This window comes from Pogona vitticeps, chromosome 2 (genome assembly GCF_051106095.1).
Source record: "Pogona vitticeps strain Pit_001003342236 chromosome 2, PviZW2.1, whole genome shotgun sequence".
In the NCBI taxonomy this organism is placed as follows: Eukaryota; Metazoa; Chordata; class Lepidosauria; order Squamata; family Agamidae; genus Pogona; species Pogona vitticeps.
The window spans coordinates 56005572-56024419 of NC_135784.1; the positions used below are offsets into that span (position 1 = coordinate 56005572).

The following is an 18848-nucleotide window of genomic DNA, read 5'->3' on the forward strand; positions in this document are numbered from 1 at the left end:
GACTTTGACCAAACTCCAAGAGGCAGTGGAAGACAGGAGGGCCTGGCATGCTCTGGACCATGGGGTCATGAAGAGTCGGACTCGACTTAACAACTAAACAACAACAACAAATGATTTTTCAGGATGCTCATAATATAAGCCCCACCCCAAAAATAAGCCCCAGTTCAGTGAAACCCCGCGCTCCACCATTGTGCAGCAACCCAAAGAAGATGACATGACTATATTTATTTTATTTTATTTTATTTGTTATATGCCACCCACACTACCCAAAGGTCTCTGGGCGGCTTACAACATTTAAAATACAATAAAAAGGCAAATAAGGGCAAAATAATTAAAATGCAATTAAAAATACATACTGTAAAAATTGCCATGAGACCCACAGCTGATATTATTTCAATTAAAAGACTTTTGGAATAGGAAGGTTTTGACCTGGCGCCTAATAATAATTTGAATAAATGTAGGTTGTTGTACATTTAAAAAATCCCCTGAAAATAAGCTCCAATGCATTTTTGAGCAAAAATTAATATAAGACCCTGTCTTATTTTCGGGGAAACACAGTATGTTATAATCTATCCTATAGTCTATGGCCCAGAGAGCAAGACTCCCTGCACTTTACCTGAGATGCAGGGATTGGACAGATTTGCCTAGTGATTATTTCTCTGCCATACAAAACTACAGTATTCTAAGTCAAACTGACAAAATGGGAAACTTCCTCATACTTCCTTAAGCCGAGAGGAAAGGAAGAGAAACTCTTAGAGCTGGTGATCAGCCTTGCAAAATGTCAAACTGCCACATAGCAAACTCGTTCTTCTTCTACAGCATACTGTTTTAGCTAGTGGAGTGCAAATTATGTGTCCTTCTAAGGACTGGTGGAAAGACAAATGTTATACTGTTAGTTAGGCATCCTTCAGCCTCGAAAGACTATGGTAACATGCTCTGTATGGTGGACTTGGAACAGCATCTAGTGTGGCTGAGAAGGCCAATTCGAGAGTGACAATCCTTCCACATGGAAGACAAATAAAATCTGTCCCCTGTCCAGCTCCCTGATTTTGCTGGTTTCAGGACTGCCTCTTTGCCTCGGTCATTCTCATGACATGACCAAGCCAATGTAGACATCACTGTTTCAGTAATGTATACATGCTAAAAATTCCAGTTAGTTCTAGGATTACTCTATTTAGAACTTTGTCCTGCAAGGTGATACCAAAAATGTAGACCTCCAGTTTTTCCTTGGCTATGCTGTTTTGTATGTAGGTTTAATCCAAAATCAAATAGAACAGAGTCCGCCCCATCACACAGAACAGTAATACCATCCTTAACACACTCTTGTACTTAACAATCAAAGTGAATACACTTATTTGAAGAATGCTTATCAGATGTAGGAGACTATGAGTAAAGGACGGGAAAGTAGTAAATTCAGATGAATGAATGTAAAAAGGTGATAATCTTCACTGATTCACCTAAGCCGCTTGAACAGGCCATGAATTATCGTATATCCATGAACAGCATCAGGTCAATGGCAGAATATATTCCTTAGATGCAAAGGTTTGCAGGTTCTACCCATGGCGGAGCTGGAAAGACTCATCTGAATTCTTGTCATTTGAAGGGGCAAAGAAAACCCTCTTGAAGTGGTTAAAGGATAACACATGGAGCTTGGATGCCTCCAAGTGGACAATCCATTTTGTATGTTTTTTAAAGACAGCTACATAATATTATGAGCACTCCAACTTTACTGCCCTTCACTGAGATAGCATGGTGCCAATGAACAGGTAAGATACTACAATCTGTCCATCATTTTAAAAGAAGACCAAGATACTCTATAATAAGGTCAAATACGACCAGCAGTACAAACTCTGGGAGTTTAATCCAAAAAAAAATGTTTCCCAGCTGCTTAACATCTATGCTATAATGAGTTAGTAAAATAAAAGCACCAAGAGCATGCCATCTTTACTGTCATGTCAGTTTACATGCTAAGATAAAATGTTGAGTTGAAGTCAACAGGGTTGTTCCACTGACAAAATGTTTCTGCAGCTGGAATCTGGATAAGAGAATCTCCCTTTCTCCTGCAGCACCCCAACTCCTATGCTCACAAAACCTGTTCTGAAGGACTGGAAACCCCACAAAAGCAGGTTTGATGACAATATGGAGGACTGCAGACAGAAAGGGACAGAGGAGATAGCCCCATCATGCCAATAGATGATGGAGAATTAGAGATGGGGGGTATTTGTATTCATATACGAATACCCCCATGTATGTGGACATAAACGAGGGTCCAGCCCCACAGGGTCAGACAGTCCACTCACCGATCCGCCAGAGCCGCAGAGGCTTCCAATGGCTCCGGAGATCATGTTCAGCTTGCCATTCCTGGCAGGAGGCGGGACAAGCCTCTCTGCTAGGTCGAAGAGTGGCTCACCGAACGTGATCCCAGGATCCATTGGAAGCCACCACGGCACCCACAGCTGTGGCAGATTGATAAGTGGACCGTCCGGCCCCATGGGGCTGGGCCCTCTTTATATCCACCTGTGCAGTGGTATTCATATTTGTATATGAATACTCCCATCTCTACTGATAATGCAAGATTAGATTTAGGCCAGTATGAGTATGCATTGATAGCTCCTAGTACTGACTTTGTGAGGACGTTGGCTGCTTCAAAGCAGTATCAATAACTGTCCTAAGTGAAAAGAAAGTACTTATTAATAAAGGTGCCTATCTGACAGAGAATGGTGGAGTATCTTGCCTACAGTTAATGTAAAATAGACTGCTGATATTTCTTTCTATCAGATGTAGCAAGTAAAATGTTTTTCCAGCATTTTTTCAATTCTCCATGAATATCCTCTGTAAATAAAAATATTGCAGGTGTTGCACTCAAACTGAAGAAACATATAGGTCTTTCCCCCATAAGACTCTAATGCTAATAACGTTAACTATCCATAAAAAGAAAACTGACTTTGAACATTTTTCATATCTTGAATGTCAGAAGGCAGCAGAACCAAATTTTCAATTTGAGTTGGAAAGCCTCAGGAAGCAATCGTTACCAGCCATAGAATCATATTTCCAATTATAATTATCCTTCAAAAGTAAGAACTTTTGAAGAGCAAGGTATATGTCCCAGATAAAATATCCAGATACAATCATTTTTTGCTCATGAGTGTTACTAAACACGTGGGGTTTTGCTTGGCATTTACTTCTCATTTTCGAAATTCTTATTTATGTTAGATACATGCTGTTCTATGCTGTCTCGGAATGGTTCACAAGCTACTATGAAACACATTTTGTTACAAATAAGCCAAGAAAGATATAATCACAGTAGGCTAGGATAGATATAATCATTCTAAAAAGCAACCACTAAAATCAAGGTACTAAAGTATCATAAATCAGTTCAGCTTTGTCATGAATGTAAATGGCTTCCTCTCCTTCTTGATTTCCTAATTTGCTCTTACTACCATTGTTCAAATTCTATTTTCAGCTCCTTTTCTAATAATATAAAAGAGATGTGCTGGATCAGAACAAAAGTCTTGTTAGTCTAATATCCTGTTCTCATAGTGGCCAACCTGCTGTGTGCTATCAGACAGAATGAGGAAAATGCTTGTAAAAGTAGAGTTTTATGGATTTACCCACCCTCCTAATGCAGTCCCAACCTTGGATCCCCAGCTGTTCTTGGACTAAAACTCCCCAAAGCATTCACCAATAGCTATGCTAGCCAGCATTTCGGAGAGCTGATAACATCTGGAGACCCAAGGTTGGGAACCACTGTCCTAGTCTGATTCCATTTTATTTCCAGATTTTTTCAAATGAATTTATTCTGTTCTCCTATTAGACCACAACTGACAGAAGAACACGGCAATGGCAGAATCTGGATCATTTTCTGCCCCTTTCACACTAATTTATTATAATAATAGAGAAAGAAAGAATGAAATAGATAGGCACAGTTTTTTAAGACAGCCATTCAGCAGCACAATGCAGCTTTGCTTCCTGCAGATTCCAGAAATTGCAGTGCAACTGAAGATTGAGCTAGCCCCCAATCATGTTAAATAGCCTGTCATAAAACTGACAAATATGACTGTACATAAATTGTGAAGGATATTATCCACAATCATATAACCTCCCCTGCCATTTATATTTTGTTTGTGTGTCTGTGTATTTTATATATATATAAAATAACTTCTTATTATATCTTATGATACATAAAACTTCTTTTTCTACTGCTCATCGACAGTCTTGCTTCCTTTCTGCCCTAAAGCAGCTGACATCCCTCTCAAGAAACACTCTGGCAACATGAATCTTTGTCACAACATCTGGATGACCCCAGAGAACAAAAATCATCCCAGCAACTGTAATCTGTCCCTTGCAGAGAAAACACAAGCACATTTTCAACTGCAAAACTCCTGCTAGTAAAATGCCTTGAAATAGTCAACAATTCCTGACTGTTGACTTTTTTTTACTTAAGGAGATATCCTTTGTCTAGCTAGATAGTAGATAAATCATGATTTCTCCCATATAAAATTTTGAACAACATCTTTCTCAAATATTTAAATTGGATTTAAAAAAACTAGATTTGGGACAAGATGTTACAAATGTGTTGTTCATTTACCACTATTTTCTCATTTAGTCCTCATGTTCCTTCTCTCTCAAAAAAAATTCCTCCTATTTGGCCTAAATTCTTCCGGTCTTCTTAAGAATGTACACAATTTAATAAAAACTGTACTGTACACTTTATACTAACTTTCTCATAAGAGCAACAACACTGTCAATAAGACTCATTCTATCTTATTTCCCCCAAAAAAACATATCAGCGCCTAATCATACCAGTACTTTACACTTCCATGTAAAAATTACTAAAATAATTTTCTGTTCCAGAGCAGTTACACATATAGTGGTGCCTCACAAGACAAATGCCTCGCAGGACAAAAAACCTCGCAAGACGAAAGGGTCTTGGGAGATTTTTGGTGCCTCGCAAAATGGGCCGTCTGGCAATATTTTTTGTCTTGCGAGGCGCGTTTCACATAGCAATGCATTAAAATTTAATTAATGCATTCCTATGGGGGAAAAGTCAGAAACAAAAAAAAATAGTCAGCAAAAAGTCACTTACTAGGTAGCCCCAGAACAGCCCGAAAAAGAGTGCCAAACAGCCGAGACTCGGCAACCCGCAGGGAGCCGGCAGCCATTTTGTGGTCCTCTCTGCTCCTGCCCCCCCCCCGTCCTCGCCTCTCAGCTGATAGGCTGGGTCTAAGAGGCTTTTTCCCTGCTAGGCAAGCTTCAGGAAGACTCTTAGACCCAGCGCTGATCAGCTGAGAGGCGGGGAGGGGAGCAGCTGATCGGCACTGGGTTAAGACTCTTCCCCAGGCTTGCCTAGCAGGGAAAAAGCTTCTTAGACCCAGTGCCAATCAGCTGAGAGGCGGGGAAGGCGCACAGAGGACCACAAAATGGCTGCTGGCTCCCTGCTAGCTGCCGAGTCTCCGCTGTTTGGCAGTCTTTTTCAGGCTGTTCCGGGGCTACAAAGGCACCGTGAGGAGCTGGGCTCAGTCTACAGTACCTGGTAAGTGACTTTAATTTTTTGTTTGTTTGGCTTTTTGACTTTTTTCCCCATAGGAACACATTAATTAAATTTCAATGCATTCCTATGGGAAACTGCCTCACAAGGCAAAATTTTCGCTAGACGGCATTAACCATGGAACGGATTAATTTTGTCTTGCGAGGCACCACTGTATCACAATCATTATTTATAAATAAACTTTGGGTTTGGAAATATCGAAGTATGACCATTGCTTTCTCAACACATGCACTCTTCTTCCATGTTCCCACAGCATTTACATGACTGTCAAAATACTTATCTGTGCCATAAGCACAGATTTTATTTCCTTCAGAAACATCTTATTTGGTGACTAAAAGGCTCTTCTAAGAGAGCACAAAATATATGAGAAATTTAGAATGAATAGGATTAACTAACCATCCTTTTATTTTTCTTCCACTTAACCAGTGCCCCAGAGCTTTCTAATCCTATTTTTTAAGCAGTGGATGTAAAGGATTTTTTTTTCAACTAGCCAGCTGAAACATGCAACAATAATTGCCATGGAATAGGGATTTCACATTTTCCCTTGTAAGACAGATTGTTTGTTAAGCAACAATAACAAAATGATTACTCTCTAAAGAAATTTCTTCAAAAATATATGATAAAATAACTTCATTCTATATTATCAAACAGAATATTTGACTGTCTTGATGTGCAACCTACACCCTGGCCAGAATGGTTTCCCCCTCAGCAAAGATATTAGACAAGGGTACATTTTATCTCCCAGTAAATTCCATGTATAAGCAGAACTTTTCATATGAAAAACTCAATTAAATTCAGATGAAAAAATGAAAACTTAAGATTTGCAGATGCACCATATTATTGGCAGAAAGCAGCAATGACTTGAAATGACTACTGAGGAAGATCAAAGACGGAAGTGCAAAAGTGGAATTATGGCTGAACATTAAGAAGACAAGAATCATAACTGCAGATAAATTAAACATGTCTTTGCTCTTTATTTCTAAAATGCTGGTTTCAGGGCATCATTTGGAGAGATTAATAAATATTTTCTCTTTTGAAATACATTTTTGTTTTAAAAACTAATAAAATAATAAGCAATGTGTTAATAATACACTGCTCCTAGTAAAACATGTTGCTTTTTAAGTGATTTGATTATATCAAGGCTATATTTGGTTGAAAATCGGCACTTTTTCCTTGTCAGGAAGTACACACACATGTTCAGGAAGTATGCTGCTTTCAAAAAAACTGATTTAAATCTCTCTCTTTTTTCCCTTAGTAAATTATTCTGATTCAAACCAATCCATCCTAACCTAAAGTCATCACACATGGAAAAAGTTGGCACCACAAATTTTCCACAAGCATATATGGGATAGTTTAGTGTTCAAAGAACCCCAAGTTAAATACCAATGGCATTAACACAAAATGGAACCATTCAAGATTTTGGAGACATACCTATATGCTCTAGAAGAAATCTATAACATGGGGTTGAGGAGCCCTTTCATACGGTTGCTCAGTGATGGGAAAAGAAGTTCATCAACTTCTGTCTAGTCACAGGTTTTCCCATCTCTACTTTAAAACCTTGTTTTTTTAATATCTTATGTAAATCAAATAATAATTGAATACATACTTCATAGAAAAACATGCAATAGGCAATATGTAAAATAGAATAAAGCATTCTCATCAAACAGGAAATCCTTTGCATATTTACTCAGAAACCATTCTTGTGTGTTCAGTAAGGCTTATTCCACATCAGAGGACTGTAGGCAAAATCTGCTTAGGGTGAAACTGTCCTAGATCTACACCACATGCACTCTAAAACTGTCACCTCCAGCCCTGTGCAACATTAAGGCAGAAGCCTTCTCCAACATGGTGTGCTCTCCAGATGTTTTGGATTTCAGCTCCCACTCACATAAGCTGCCATAGTCAAAAGCCAGAAATCCTACCAATTGTGGTCAAAATCTTCTGAAGGACATTGCATAATGGTGTGATATTCTCAGATGATGATACAGTATATAAAACTGAAGAATTCCTTGCTATATTTGAATCCGAAATGTTGCTTTCTAAGGTATACAATTAAAAATTAAGTAACGTCTAAGAACTGTGTGGTATAGACCCCATATACAATTAAGATTATTATTGATCATTATAATGAAATAATTTGAGACATACTTTTGAGTTGGTAAGCAACTGGCAAAGAACTAAACAGTGAAGTTGGTTGCAAACACTGGCTTTCATAAGACTGAATGTCTCCCCTTGAATAAAACAAAAAACAAAAAAACCAACACAAAACAAAAAAAACCAAACATTTTTTAAAATTCCTGGGCCCTGGGCCTAAAGCTTGGCACAGCTGTCAGTACAGCTGTAATACAGGGTCCCTTGTGGGATGAAAAATGATATTCAGAGCAACTCTTTGAAAGATTGACAGCAGGAAGGAGCCAAGACAGGCCAAGAGAAATGGCTTTATTTGTTCCTTTAAAAGTTTTTCTTAGACAAATTTCACTGCTGAACGAGCACGTGTGAAAAGAGCATGTATACTTACAACATATGGGTTAAATTGTCTTTTGCTAAAAGTGAGATATTACCATGAGATTCCTGTGAGATTTTTTTCAATGGGCAAAACTGCCTTCAGACTGCCTTTAGACTGCCAACTTAAAAATATACTCGAATTAGAAAAAAATTACATCTACCAAATCCATTAACTAGGACTTTTAAAGATTAGGAGCCAAAGCAGCATCCCATGTAAGGTAACTGAGGCACAATTCTACAACTTCATTTTAACTGCTTCTAAAATCCTTGCCCCAGTCCTACCACCAAAACCAGTAACAAAACTGAGGCTGTCATACTTCAGGTACATAATAACAGTGGTCCCCAACCTTGGGCCTCCAGATATTCTTGCACTACAACTCCCAGAAGCCTTCACCACCACTTCTGATGGCCAGGATTTCTGGGAGTTGAAGTCCAAGAACATCTGGAGGTCCAAGGTTGGGGACCACTGCATAGTAAGACAAGACTCCCTAGGAAAGACAATAATGCTTGAAAAAAGTTGAATGCAGCCAAAAAAAAGAAAAAGACTGAATATCAGATGGATTGACACCATAAAGGAAGCCACAGCTTAATGATAGGACATTTTGGGTATCACTCATCATAGGGTTGTCATGAGTTGGAAGTTACTTGACTGTACACAACAATAACAACCACTATCTACTCAATTCCCTACATTCCACTCTCTGCGTCACCCTCAGGACCTTCTCAAAATGAGACACAGAGTAGAGGATCCCACTCAAAAGTCAAATGTCTGCCTCTGAGGAGGTCTTTCTCAGAACTAGGCACTGTATGAGATGTGTCCAAAGTCTGCTTGCACAATGGAATACTTGCTGCAGTGCCACCTCATTCCAGCAAGATAGCAGCAAAAAGCCTTCCAGACACTGGGTAAGGGAGTAAATTGGACCAATTCATTGTCCCTTCTAAAGTAGCACTTTTTGGAAGAAATAGCCCTAATGAAAGATTTCCTAGTTTGCCTCCTTCTTCCCTCCCCTTTTACTTGTTGGTTATTAAAACACAATCTTTCCAGGAAATTCTACCAACAAATCTTGAGCTTAAAAATATAAAAGAAGTGAGAAGATGTTTTAGACTGACAAAAGCAAGTATCTCAAAATGCCAAAGAATATATCAATGGAAATTGGTTACTTGCTATGGGGACACAATTCTAGAGGCATTTACATGTATGTTTCCCTTCTGACCACACTTATTTTTAATTCGTCTCCTAGTGTTTTGATAAAATAGAAAATTTATTTATAACAGGGTAAGTACCAGTCTCTGTAAAATGTTTCCTCAAAGAGCATATGGTTTTAATTTGGAAAACAATATTTTTATTTATGTTTAAACACCTCAACAACTTGGAAAGTTCTTTTTGAAAGAAAACCTGTGAACTCTACTGAAATCCTGGGACAACTGCATACATAACGTCAACCTTGCCGACTCAAAGTAAGATACTACACCATTATTTATAAAACTGGTATATTTTTGGCTTAAAATATGCAATGGCACATGTTAGAGAAGAGCAAATTAATGTTAATTTAGATGTGATACTACTGAAAACAAGGCAAATACTATACTTCCAGCTCAGACGTTCTAAGATTACACTGAACTGCTGGATAGATCAGCCGCTTAGATCTCTGGCTGCAGAGCGGGAGGTTGGAAGTTTGATTCCCCGCTGTGCCTTGCTGACAGGGGCTGGTCTTAATTATCCACAGGGTCCCTTGCAGCTCTGCAGTTCTAAGATAGGATGTAGGAAGAGGGGCTTGTATTGTGCTGGCATCACAGTACCAGCACAACACTGGATTTAGGTTCACTGTGGAATACATCAGTATTATAACAATTACACATGATGATAAAACTTCTTTCCTTCCTCAAACTATCATTTCCAGCTGCTACACTTGTAACTATGTTTGGTTGTCCCCATCTATTCTGAAGCTAAAATGTTCCTTATCTGCAGAGCATCTCCATGTCTGTAGAAATCAGAAGAAGAACCCTGCACTCCAAAATTACCATCAAATGCAGATTGCAAAAGATTATGAACTAAATTAAAAGGGGGGGGGGGAGCAGCCATTGTCCTGTTACCCATGTGAATTTTCAAGAAATTTGCAAATTTAATAACTCACATTCTTCAATTTAAAGCATTTAAATGGGGGGGGGGGTTGAAAGTGCATGTTTATCACTGTTTTCTAACAACATCAACTAAGGTGCCCATTTGTGATTTTAAAGAAACACTAATTTCCATTCTCTTCACAACAACAAAATAGCTATTTAAGAGTGCATAAAATACAGGACCATGTAAATTTACTAATAGGACCGACTCTGAAACCAATAGTTACCAATAGTGTCTTGGATAAAGGCTACATTCAATGACTGTGTGCTAAGGTACACCAGTATGCTATGAGAGAAGGTCTACAACACTGTAAAAATTAAATGCTCCTGGGACCCCTAAGCCTTCTACTCAAAGACAGAAGGTTTATTACCACTGTGCCTTTCTTTCACTGCAAAACTCAAGGTTTCACCATGTTTCCCAAGAAGTATCACACCAGGGCATTGTCTAGATTCATGCATGTTTTCCCTGGACCATAGCTCATGTCTGCTGTCCTTGCACCATAGCACATCTCTGAATGGTTCACTACCACCAGACTTGCTTCTCTCCATTCACTTTTCTGAGGAACTGATCCTTCTGTCCATATTGGGACTTGGTAAGATTTTATCATTCTACTCCTCCTAATGGAGCCAACAGAATTTCCCCTCCTCACTTGAGAATGTCCACTGCATCTGTCTGCATTACACTCTAGATTTGCCTTCTACTCATGAAGCAACGTTCTTTGCTGGTTTCATGCATACATATCAACATGCTTCATGCATACCTGCTTGCATACATATCAACGTGCTTGAGAAAACAATCAGCCTTTGCTATGTTTCAGAACAGAGATGGGCAAAATGCAGCCATCCACATGCACTGCAACACTCATCAGCCCTAGCTAGTATACTCAGTGGTGAGGTACAGTGATGCCTCGCAAGACGAAAATAATTCGTTCTGCTAGTCGTTTTGTATTGCGAAAATTTCGTCTTGTGAAGTGCAGTTTCCCATAGGAATGCACTGAAATTTAATTAATGCGTTCCTATAGACGAAAAAAGTCAGAACAAAGTCAAATTTGGTTTACAACGTGTTTATTAAGTGCTCTTTAAAGGCATACATACTGTACAGAGAATTTCAAAAATTTCAAGCACAAAACTTCAACTTTTTAAACATGACAGAAAAACATTTAAAAATCAGCAAACATGAGGCAGGACCATCTTACTTGAGGCTCAACACTGATACTGAACAGAAACAGTCATGAACAGTCCTTGGACTGTGCAAAACTCTTCAGAAAGTACATTTTAAGGCATGTAAACAGGGACATCATACAGAAACCAAATCAGAAACTTTTTTAAATCACCAAAGGACTCTCCAAGGCTCTAGGGGACACTTTCTCGCAAACATTTTAAGGTGACCAGGTGAACACTGGAACTAGCAGCCTCTCCATGCCTGACCACACTATAGATTCCAGATCTGGTTTTGAATCTTTCAAACCAGCCTCTGCTTGCCTTGAAGACTTCTGGTTCAGCTGAGGTTCCTGGCTCTTGATGTATGAGGTCTGCGTGCAAGGCCTTGGCCTTCTCACGAATGACAGCCTCAGTCACTGTGTCCCCTGCATGCTGCTTCTCTTCCATCCAGATGAGCAGCAACTTCTCCACCTCCTCCAGAACAGCTGGCCGGTTCTTCACGATCCTGGTGACTCCCTTGGCTACATCTGTCGCAAGGATCTTCTCCCTCATCTTCAGGATGGTGCTGATGGTAGATGGATTCCTCCCGTACTCCCTGGCGATGTCCACAATTCGCATGCCTCTGTCGTGCTTCCTGATGATCTCCTTCTTCATTTCTAGCGTAATCTTCTCCTTTGTCCTCTTCCTGGCTTCTGCAGGAGCAGCCTTCTTGCGACTCATGTCAGCACAGTTGCTATGTTCACAAAAACAAAAGGCAGTGCTTCACATCCGCTTCACACACACCTTCCCACCCCTGGCCAAACCTGCCCTGGACAAACAAGTGGCATAACAGCCCCCCCCCCCAACACAGGAGAACAAACGCACATGGTGAAGCTAAGCTCCCTACCTTTCCACTGCTTGAGATGTCCCTGTGAAGAAGCTCCTTAAATCTTTAACTGCTGATACTGTAGTAGGTTCCCCAAACCTCGGCAACTTACAAAAAAACCAAACCAAAAATCCCCTCCGATGCTCAGAACAGCTCACCAAATGGTGGCAAAAAAGATTTGAAAACCTTCCAAAAAGGCTTGCTAGGAATTGCTCAGAACAGTTGACCAAATTATTATTATTATTATTATTTATTTAATTTATATCCCGCCTATCTAGTCCAATGGACTACTCTAGGCGGCCAAAGACAGAGTGCCCCCACAGCACAGGCCACAGTTGCTCCTCCAAGTCAACCCTGGAAATGCACGTGCAGAAGTGAGCCCAGGTTGCATTGGGGAGGCTTTTTAAACCTCCAGGCACAATGCATCCTGTGTATTAATGGTTGTGCGATTTAAAACAAACCAAAACAAAAAAATGCAAAAAAAAAATGGTCTTGCGAAGCACGGCCATAGAAAAATTTGTCTTGAGAGTCACCAAAAAAACGCAAAACACTTTCGTCTTGCGGGTTTTTCGTTACGCGAGGCATTCGTCTTGCGAGGTATCACTGTATGCTAGGAACTGGAGTCCCAAAACATCTAGAGCAATTTCTCAGATATTCTTGGACTAAAACATCCAGAACCCTCCGCCAATAGCAGTGCTGGCCAGGATTTCTAGAAGTTGTAGTCCAAAAACATCTGGGGACCAAAAGCATTGATCTAAAGGCCACACTACGTCTGCTACTCTATTATAGGATCATCCAAATGCCCACACTTGCTAGCATGAACCACTAGAAAGATTCTCCACACCAAATGTCTACATCTGGCATCTCCCTACCTGTGGCAAATACAATAAACACAAAATGTTTTAAAGAATGGACCTATGTCGATTCTTCCCATTCTCTATCAACTCAATTAAAAAAAACAATTAAACTAAGACGCTTCTAAAACAGTTCTATTTTATAAAGGCATTGTTACTTACATAACTTGGCCTTCAAAATGCAACATGAAAACACAGGATTTGCAAACCTTGACACTCCCAGATATAAGGATTAGGCAATAGGTGACATGAAGGAGATTACTGCCAGGCCAGGTAGTCAATCCTGGGCTAGAGCACTGGTTCTTAACCTTGGGTTACTCAGGAGTTTTGGACTGCAACTCCCAGAAGCCTTCACCACCAGCTGTCCTGACTGGGGTTTCTGGGAGTTGCAGTTCAAAAGCATTCGAGTAACAAAGGTTAAGAATCACTGGGCTAGAGTACAGTATGAGCTGGTATGAGGTGGTTCTCTATGTTTCTAAAGGAAGTTGTCACTGCATCAATGGTTGCAAATTTATTTGTTCCAGTGCTATCTATCTATGTCCTATATTATTTGAGCTTTACGACACAAGCTTCAGAGGCCAAATGTACAAAACAGTAGGACTAACAGTCCATGATATGACTGCAGTGTACAGGGACAAGCATCCTGCTAGCCAAAGATACGGCAACAATGGGAAACATCTGTTCTTTTAGTGAGTGGACATTTACATTTTCAAAAGCTGTTTTCCCAGAATGTGGCAGGCCCTGCCAATTCCCTCCTTCAAGTCTCTTACATTCCTTACATTCTCACGAGCCTGTGTGCTTAATTATTTTTTTTTCTTGAAAACAAACATTGTAAGTCAAATAAAGGTCATCCATGAAACATGAATGAACTAATAACATGCCCCTAAGTTAAAATGAAAAACAATACACCAGCAGGCTAAGGGTGAAAATGAACCTCAAAGATTGTCACTAACTCACCAGTGCTGCAACTTAAAGTGTCATCCAAGCATAAGTATTACTGTGTTTTTGTTTTAAATGTATATTTAAGGGTTTTTACATAGTTCTGTAACAAATGAAATGTTGGAGAAAGGGAGATGGCTAAGTGATAGAGCTCCGACTGCAGAAGATCCCACATTTAGTCCATGGCAGTGCAAAGCAAGGGAGGAAAATCTGTCTGAATCTAGTGCCCATGAATATAGATAACAATTAACTGGACTAGACCAATAGTCTGATTTAGTATAAGTAGGGACAAGCTATTGCATGTACTTTGCTTTCTACAAATATTCTATTTTTTAAAGGACATACCATCCATATCCACATAAATAACTTTATTGGCATTAATCTCTCCTAATGTATGCCTTTTTAGATCTCTTCTAATGAGACAGCAGCATCACAAGATTCACAGAAGAACAAAAGGATAATTGCAGTTTGACTGACATATTTATTTGGAAACTTCAAATCAGGTTGCATTATAATAAAAACCAAAAAGACTTCGCCCCATCCCTGGGCATAAGCCATTTTCCAATATGCTAATGATCATGGTTCAGCAGTAAAGCAACTGCATTGTGTGCAAAAAGTCCATATTGTTACTTCTGTCTTCAGATATGTCAAGGGGAAAAAACTGTGAAAACCTGAAGAACTGCACCAGTCATGGTGGACAGCACTGAACTAGAAGGACCTGTACTCTGATCTGCCATAAGTAATTTTGCTAAAACTTTATATTTCTACACTCTTAGGAACTTTCCAATTTGCACATAAGTTGACCTACTGTATACTCAAAATCAGGAGGGAGGAACATACGGAGCATGAGTGGCATGAATTCTCCTTTTTAGTGGCCCCTACTACCGCACCAAATTCTATGGTAGTAAAAAAGCCCATGTAGTATAGTGAACAGAGTGACAGACTTGGATTCAGGATACCTGGATTCAGATACCCGCTCAGCCATAGAAATTCACTAGCAGCAATAGTAAAACAGTTCCTTATAATTCTCACACCTTATTCAATATCTCACACCATGAACACGCTTTTAGAGGTAGCTTGGCAACACATAACATACACCAAAGCAGTGCACTTCCACATGAAATCAAGGCACATGGGCAGTGTGTGTGCACCTGGTTTTGAAAGGGAACTGGACTCCTGAGAGTCTGCTAAAGGCATGAGTTGCCTTTAAAAGAAGGTGTGTGTTTCCCATGTGCCTTATTTTAACTAAGTAATACTTTTTTAAAAACTTCCAGTTAAACTTTCAGAGTTTCAAAGTAGGTATGAGAGGGTAATATGGGCCCTAGAGGCTGCAGAAGGATGCCCAAATGAAACAAGGGTATTGCTTGGGATCCAAAGAACTGCAGAATGAATCCCAGGAGATGGACACTGGCGTTTATACTTCTTAAAAAGCAACCAGCTATGCAGATGGCAATCTAACTCAGTACTTGAGGGAGATTTCTCTGAACAGGCTGTAGTAGAGCCCAGGGGTCCTGTAATGGAAAGGGAAAAGGGAGTGGGACAAGTGAAGCCACAAATCCCACTATGCATGTCTGGGCTAACGTACTTATTTGGGAGTTAGTGTCAGGTTGTTAAAAAAAAAGCCAAGTAGAATAAGTACTCCTGATTCATTGTGGCCACAGTTTGCCACATTGCCACAGGTAGGGGACTTTCTATATGAAAAATCAGACAAAGGGCAGCAGTGGAGCAGAACAGGCTATTTACTCTATAGGTTCAAGAGGAACCTTACCTTATCCATATGTGAAAAGACTGGGAAAGAGCAACAGATACAGGTGGTGGGAATGGAGGCACAGAGCATTAAAAAGCCACACTTGGGCAATCTGGCAGGCAAGAAACAGGCAATAGGAATGGGATTCTTTGATTTCTTAGACTATAAATCCCATAATTCTCTGCTGGGAGTTCTATCTGACAGACTTTACAGACACCCCAATGTTGCTCACCTGAGAGAAAGGCCTTAATTGGAAGGCTCTGAGACAGAGCTAGGCTTAATTAACTTTGCCTGACTTCCTGTTCAGAAAGAAAGCACCCAAAGAGCAGTGAAGCAGGAACAGGAAGCTTGGGTGGAGCTAGGCCTAGCTTAGCTTTCCAGTTAAGGCCTTTCTTCCTGGACAGCCACATTTAAGTGTCTGTCTTTCAGGTATAACTCCCAGAATAGTAAATTATGGGATTTGTACTCCAAGAAATCCAAAACTCCCATCCTTATTAGGAACAGGAAACAAGCTAGCTGTATAGCAAAGAAGTAGGAAAATATTATACAAGAGCTCTATAGAGTCCCAGTGCCCTCAGATTTCCAGACAATGGAGCAGAGCCTCCATTTTGTACATGGTGAGAGCAAAAAAAAACTTATAGTATGCAGAATTACTGTATAATATGCATACTGTAATTATTGCACAGCATACAGAATACAAACAGTTAAGTGAAGTATCCTACAATTTAGGGTGAATACAATGAGTAATTTCAAATGTAATTCAGGATTCTTACAACTTTTTTTCATGCGTTCCAACAGTAGGGATGACACACACACCTCACACCAAGCTTCATGTGAACAGATTGTGAACAAACCTGTTTGAAGATTGAGATGATTGGAAAGAAGATGTAGAAGCCAATCCTCTGACATCCGGCCAATCAACGGGTTCGCTTATTCCACTCTCTACAACTTCTATTTTGAGTGAGTGATTTGTATCAGAGGCCTGGTCTGTTTGATCTTCAACACTCTGTTTTTCTCCTACAATAGAAAACAAAGGCAAGCAAATTGCCTTAGCTGTGTTGTAATCAATTTTTGTTGCAACATCCCTGAAACATACTAAACATTCTTCTGAAACATGCTAAGATGCAAAAGCTATGCTTCCCTGGTTTGCAGCCTTTTCAGCCCTGTTAAAATCTGTATTTTAAAACCACTTACAGATAGCTTTGATCAACTGTTGCAGTGGTTTCAGTCCCTCTTTCATTTTGTTTTAAATGCCACACACTGTACAAACCGGGAGTTGAAATAGAAGAAATGAATTTCTCTGATGTTTACTGATTATAAAATTCCAGCCAATTAAAGCAAGAGACGTGCATGTATTACCTGCATGAGATGGGCTTCCGATCACATGATGGCAATTTATGCTAGAGAAATTACATGGTCTGCAAAAGAGCTCTTGTCTCTCAGTGATGAATGTGAATCACACTCAGAGTCACCGAACGCAGAAATCTTTTGAGGCTCCTTAACTTAAATGTGAACTGGGTTTTCTCCAGTAAAACAGAAACTCATCTGTCCTCTCCTCTGCAGAGGAGGAATGCAGACAGGTGGCCGTACACACCACAGAGATCTGGATGAGTCAACAGGACATTGATCACACTAAGTGGACCTCTGCATCACAGAATAACCTTCACTGTGGGCATGAAAGATCCTTTTTGCTTCCCCAGAGAACAAGGCATCACACTTAGCTATTGAAAAGGATTCCTTTCCGAAAAAGGGGTATCCTGAGCAGATTTTCCTCACTGGGTTCACATCATGCAGGAACACTACTAATGGATTCTATGAGGTTACTCTCAAAAGCCTTCCACAGACAGTGTAATAAACAGAGAGAGACAGAGTGACAGAAACAGAGGCAAAGATGAAAAGCCACCAATGGAAACTGACCTGTGCCCAAAACAATGTCTGCTATATACATTGTAAACGCATACAATTTCCAAACACTAGTTCAAAAATTATCTGACTATAAGCTTCTGCTTATCAAGGTGGGTGGGAAGGAAAAACCCACTGTAAGGATGTTCTTCTCCCCTTCTGTAAAAGTACAAGTAACATGTTTCAGTATATTTGAAAAACAACAGTTGTAACCTGTACTTAAATAGCCTCTTTAAATTCTCCAAACTATTGGTGAGAAGAGACATTGGGATTTCAACTTTACAGAAATTCTCCAGGACAAGGAAGTATTCTCCAACAGTTCCTTGGAGGTGGGACTTACTATTAAAAGTGCTGCAGCTTTTTGCTTGTTTTTCTCCTCAGGATGATTGCTATTTGCAACAAAGCAAATTATCTTGGCACCCTGACCATCATTTCTTGTCAGAAAGTTCCAGCATTATGGATCAGTACAGGTGTCTAATAAGAGGCAGAAGCATTTCACTGTGCTCAGAATGGTGTCTTCTGCAAACCTGAATGTTCTCCAATTAGCAAATGGGACCTGCCCTCAAAACACAATCACTGAAGTGAGGTTCAGAACCTCAGGTTGAATATATAGCTTCAGGCACTAACCCTATATTGAGGACAAGGGCTGCAACATGTGATGTTTTGAGCTTCTTCACCTTCCTTGCCCTGTTTTCTCTTTTTATTAATCTTCCTTGTACCCCACACCTGCTGCTGGGTAACTCTCTTTTGACCACAGCTGCTGGAGCGTGGAGGGTGGGTGTGCCAGAAACCTCTTCTCTTTCCAGCTCATACTTGGGACCACACACACAAAAATGTGAGGAAAGTGTGGAAATAATTTTGCCAAGTGGTGTCCTTTGTCAAAAGGAAGAAGAACAAAAGAAGAAAAATACCAGAAAATTTCTAAGAAAAATGTCTTCTAAGAAATGTTGGCTCAGCACCAGTTGTTAATTCTTCAGAGTTCTTTGTGGCCTCCCAAACGTTGTGTATTGAAGAGGTCAATGTAGATATATCTTGCCTTTATTGTAGAAGATTTATAGATCCTTCCCTATAAGCCTTGTGACGGGCTGTTGTATCGAAGTCCAAGAAAAAGGTGATGCCAGTACTGTGTCAACATTTGTCCTCCCAAAGGTTTTACTTCCCTAAGAAAGTCTGAATTTCCTGCCTTATTCTGCAATTATAGAAAGT

General features: G+C 39.9%; 1 protein-coding gene across 8 annotated transcripts in view; it reads right to left on the minus strand.

Annotated features, from left to right (window-relative positions):
* RAD18 (RAD18 E3 ubiquitin protein ligase) overlaps positions 1 to 18848 on the minus strand; it is a 151018-nt gene that overhangs the window by 50939 nt on the left and 81231 nt on the right. For 7 of the 8 annotated variants that reach the window (XR_013541618.1, XM_072989475.2, XM_072989474.2 and 4 more), the window contains exon 11: positions 16595 to 16757. Coding sequence is in view for 7 of the 8 variants with exons in the window: in XM_072989475.2 (XP_072845576.2) it covers positions 16595 to 16757 (163 nt within the window). In the remaining variant the exon portion in view is untranslated. Of the gene's footprint in view, positions 1 to 11222; positions 12069 to 16594; positions 16758 to 18848 lie in introns of those variants that run through there. The other variant, XM_072989473.2, reaches the window with a different exon arrangement.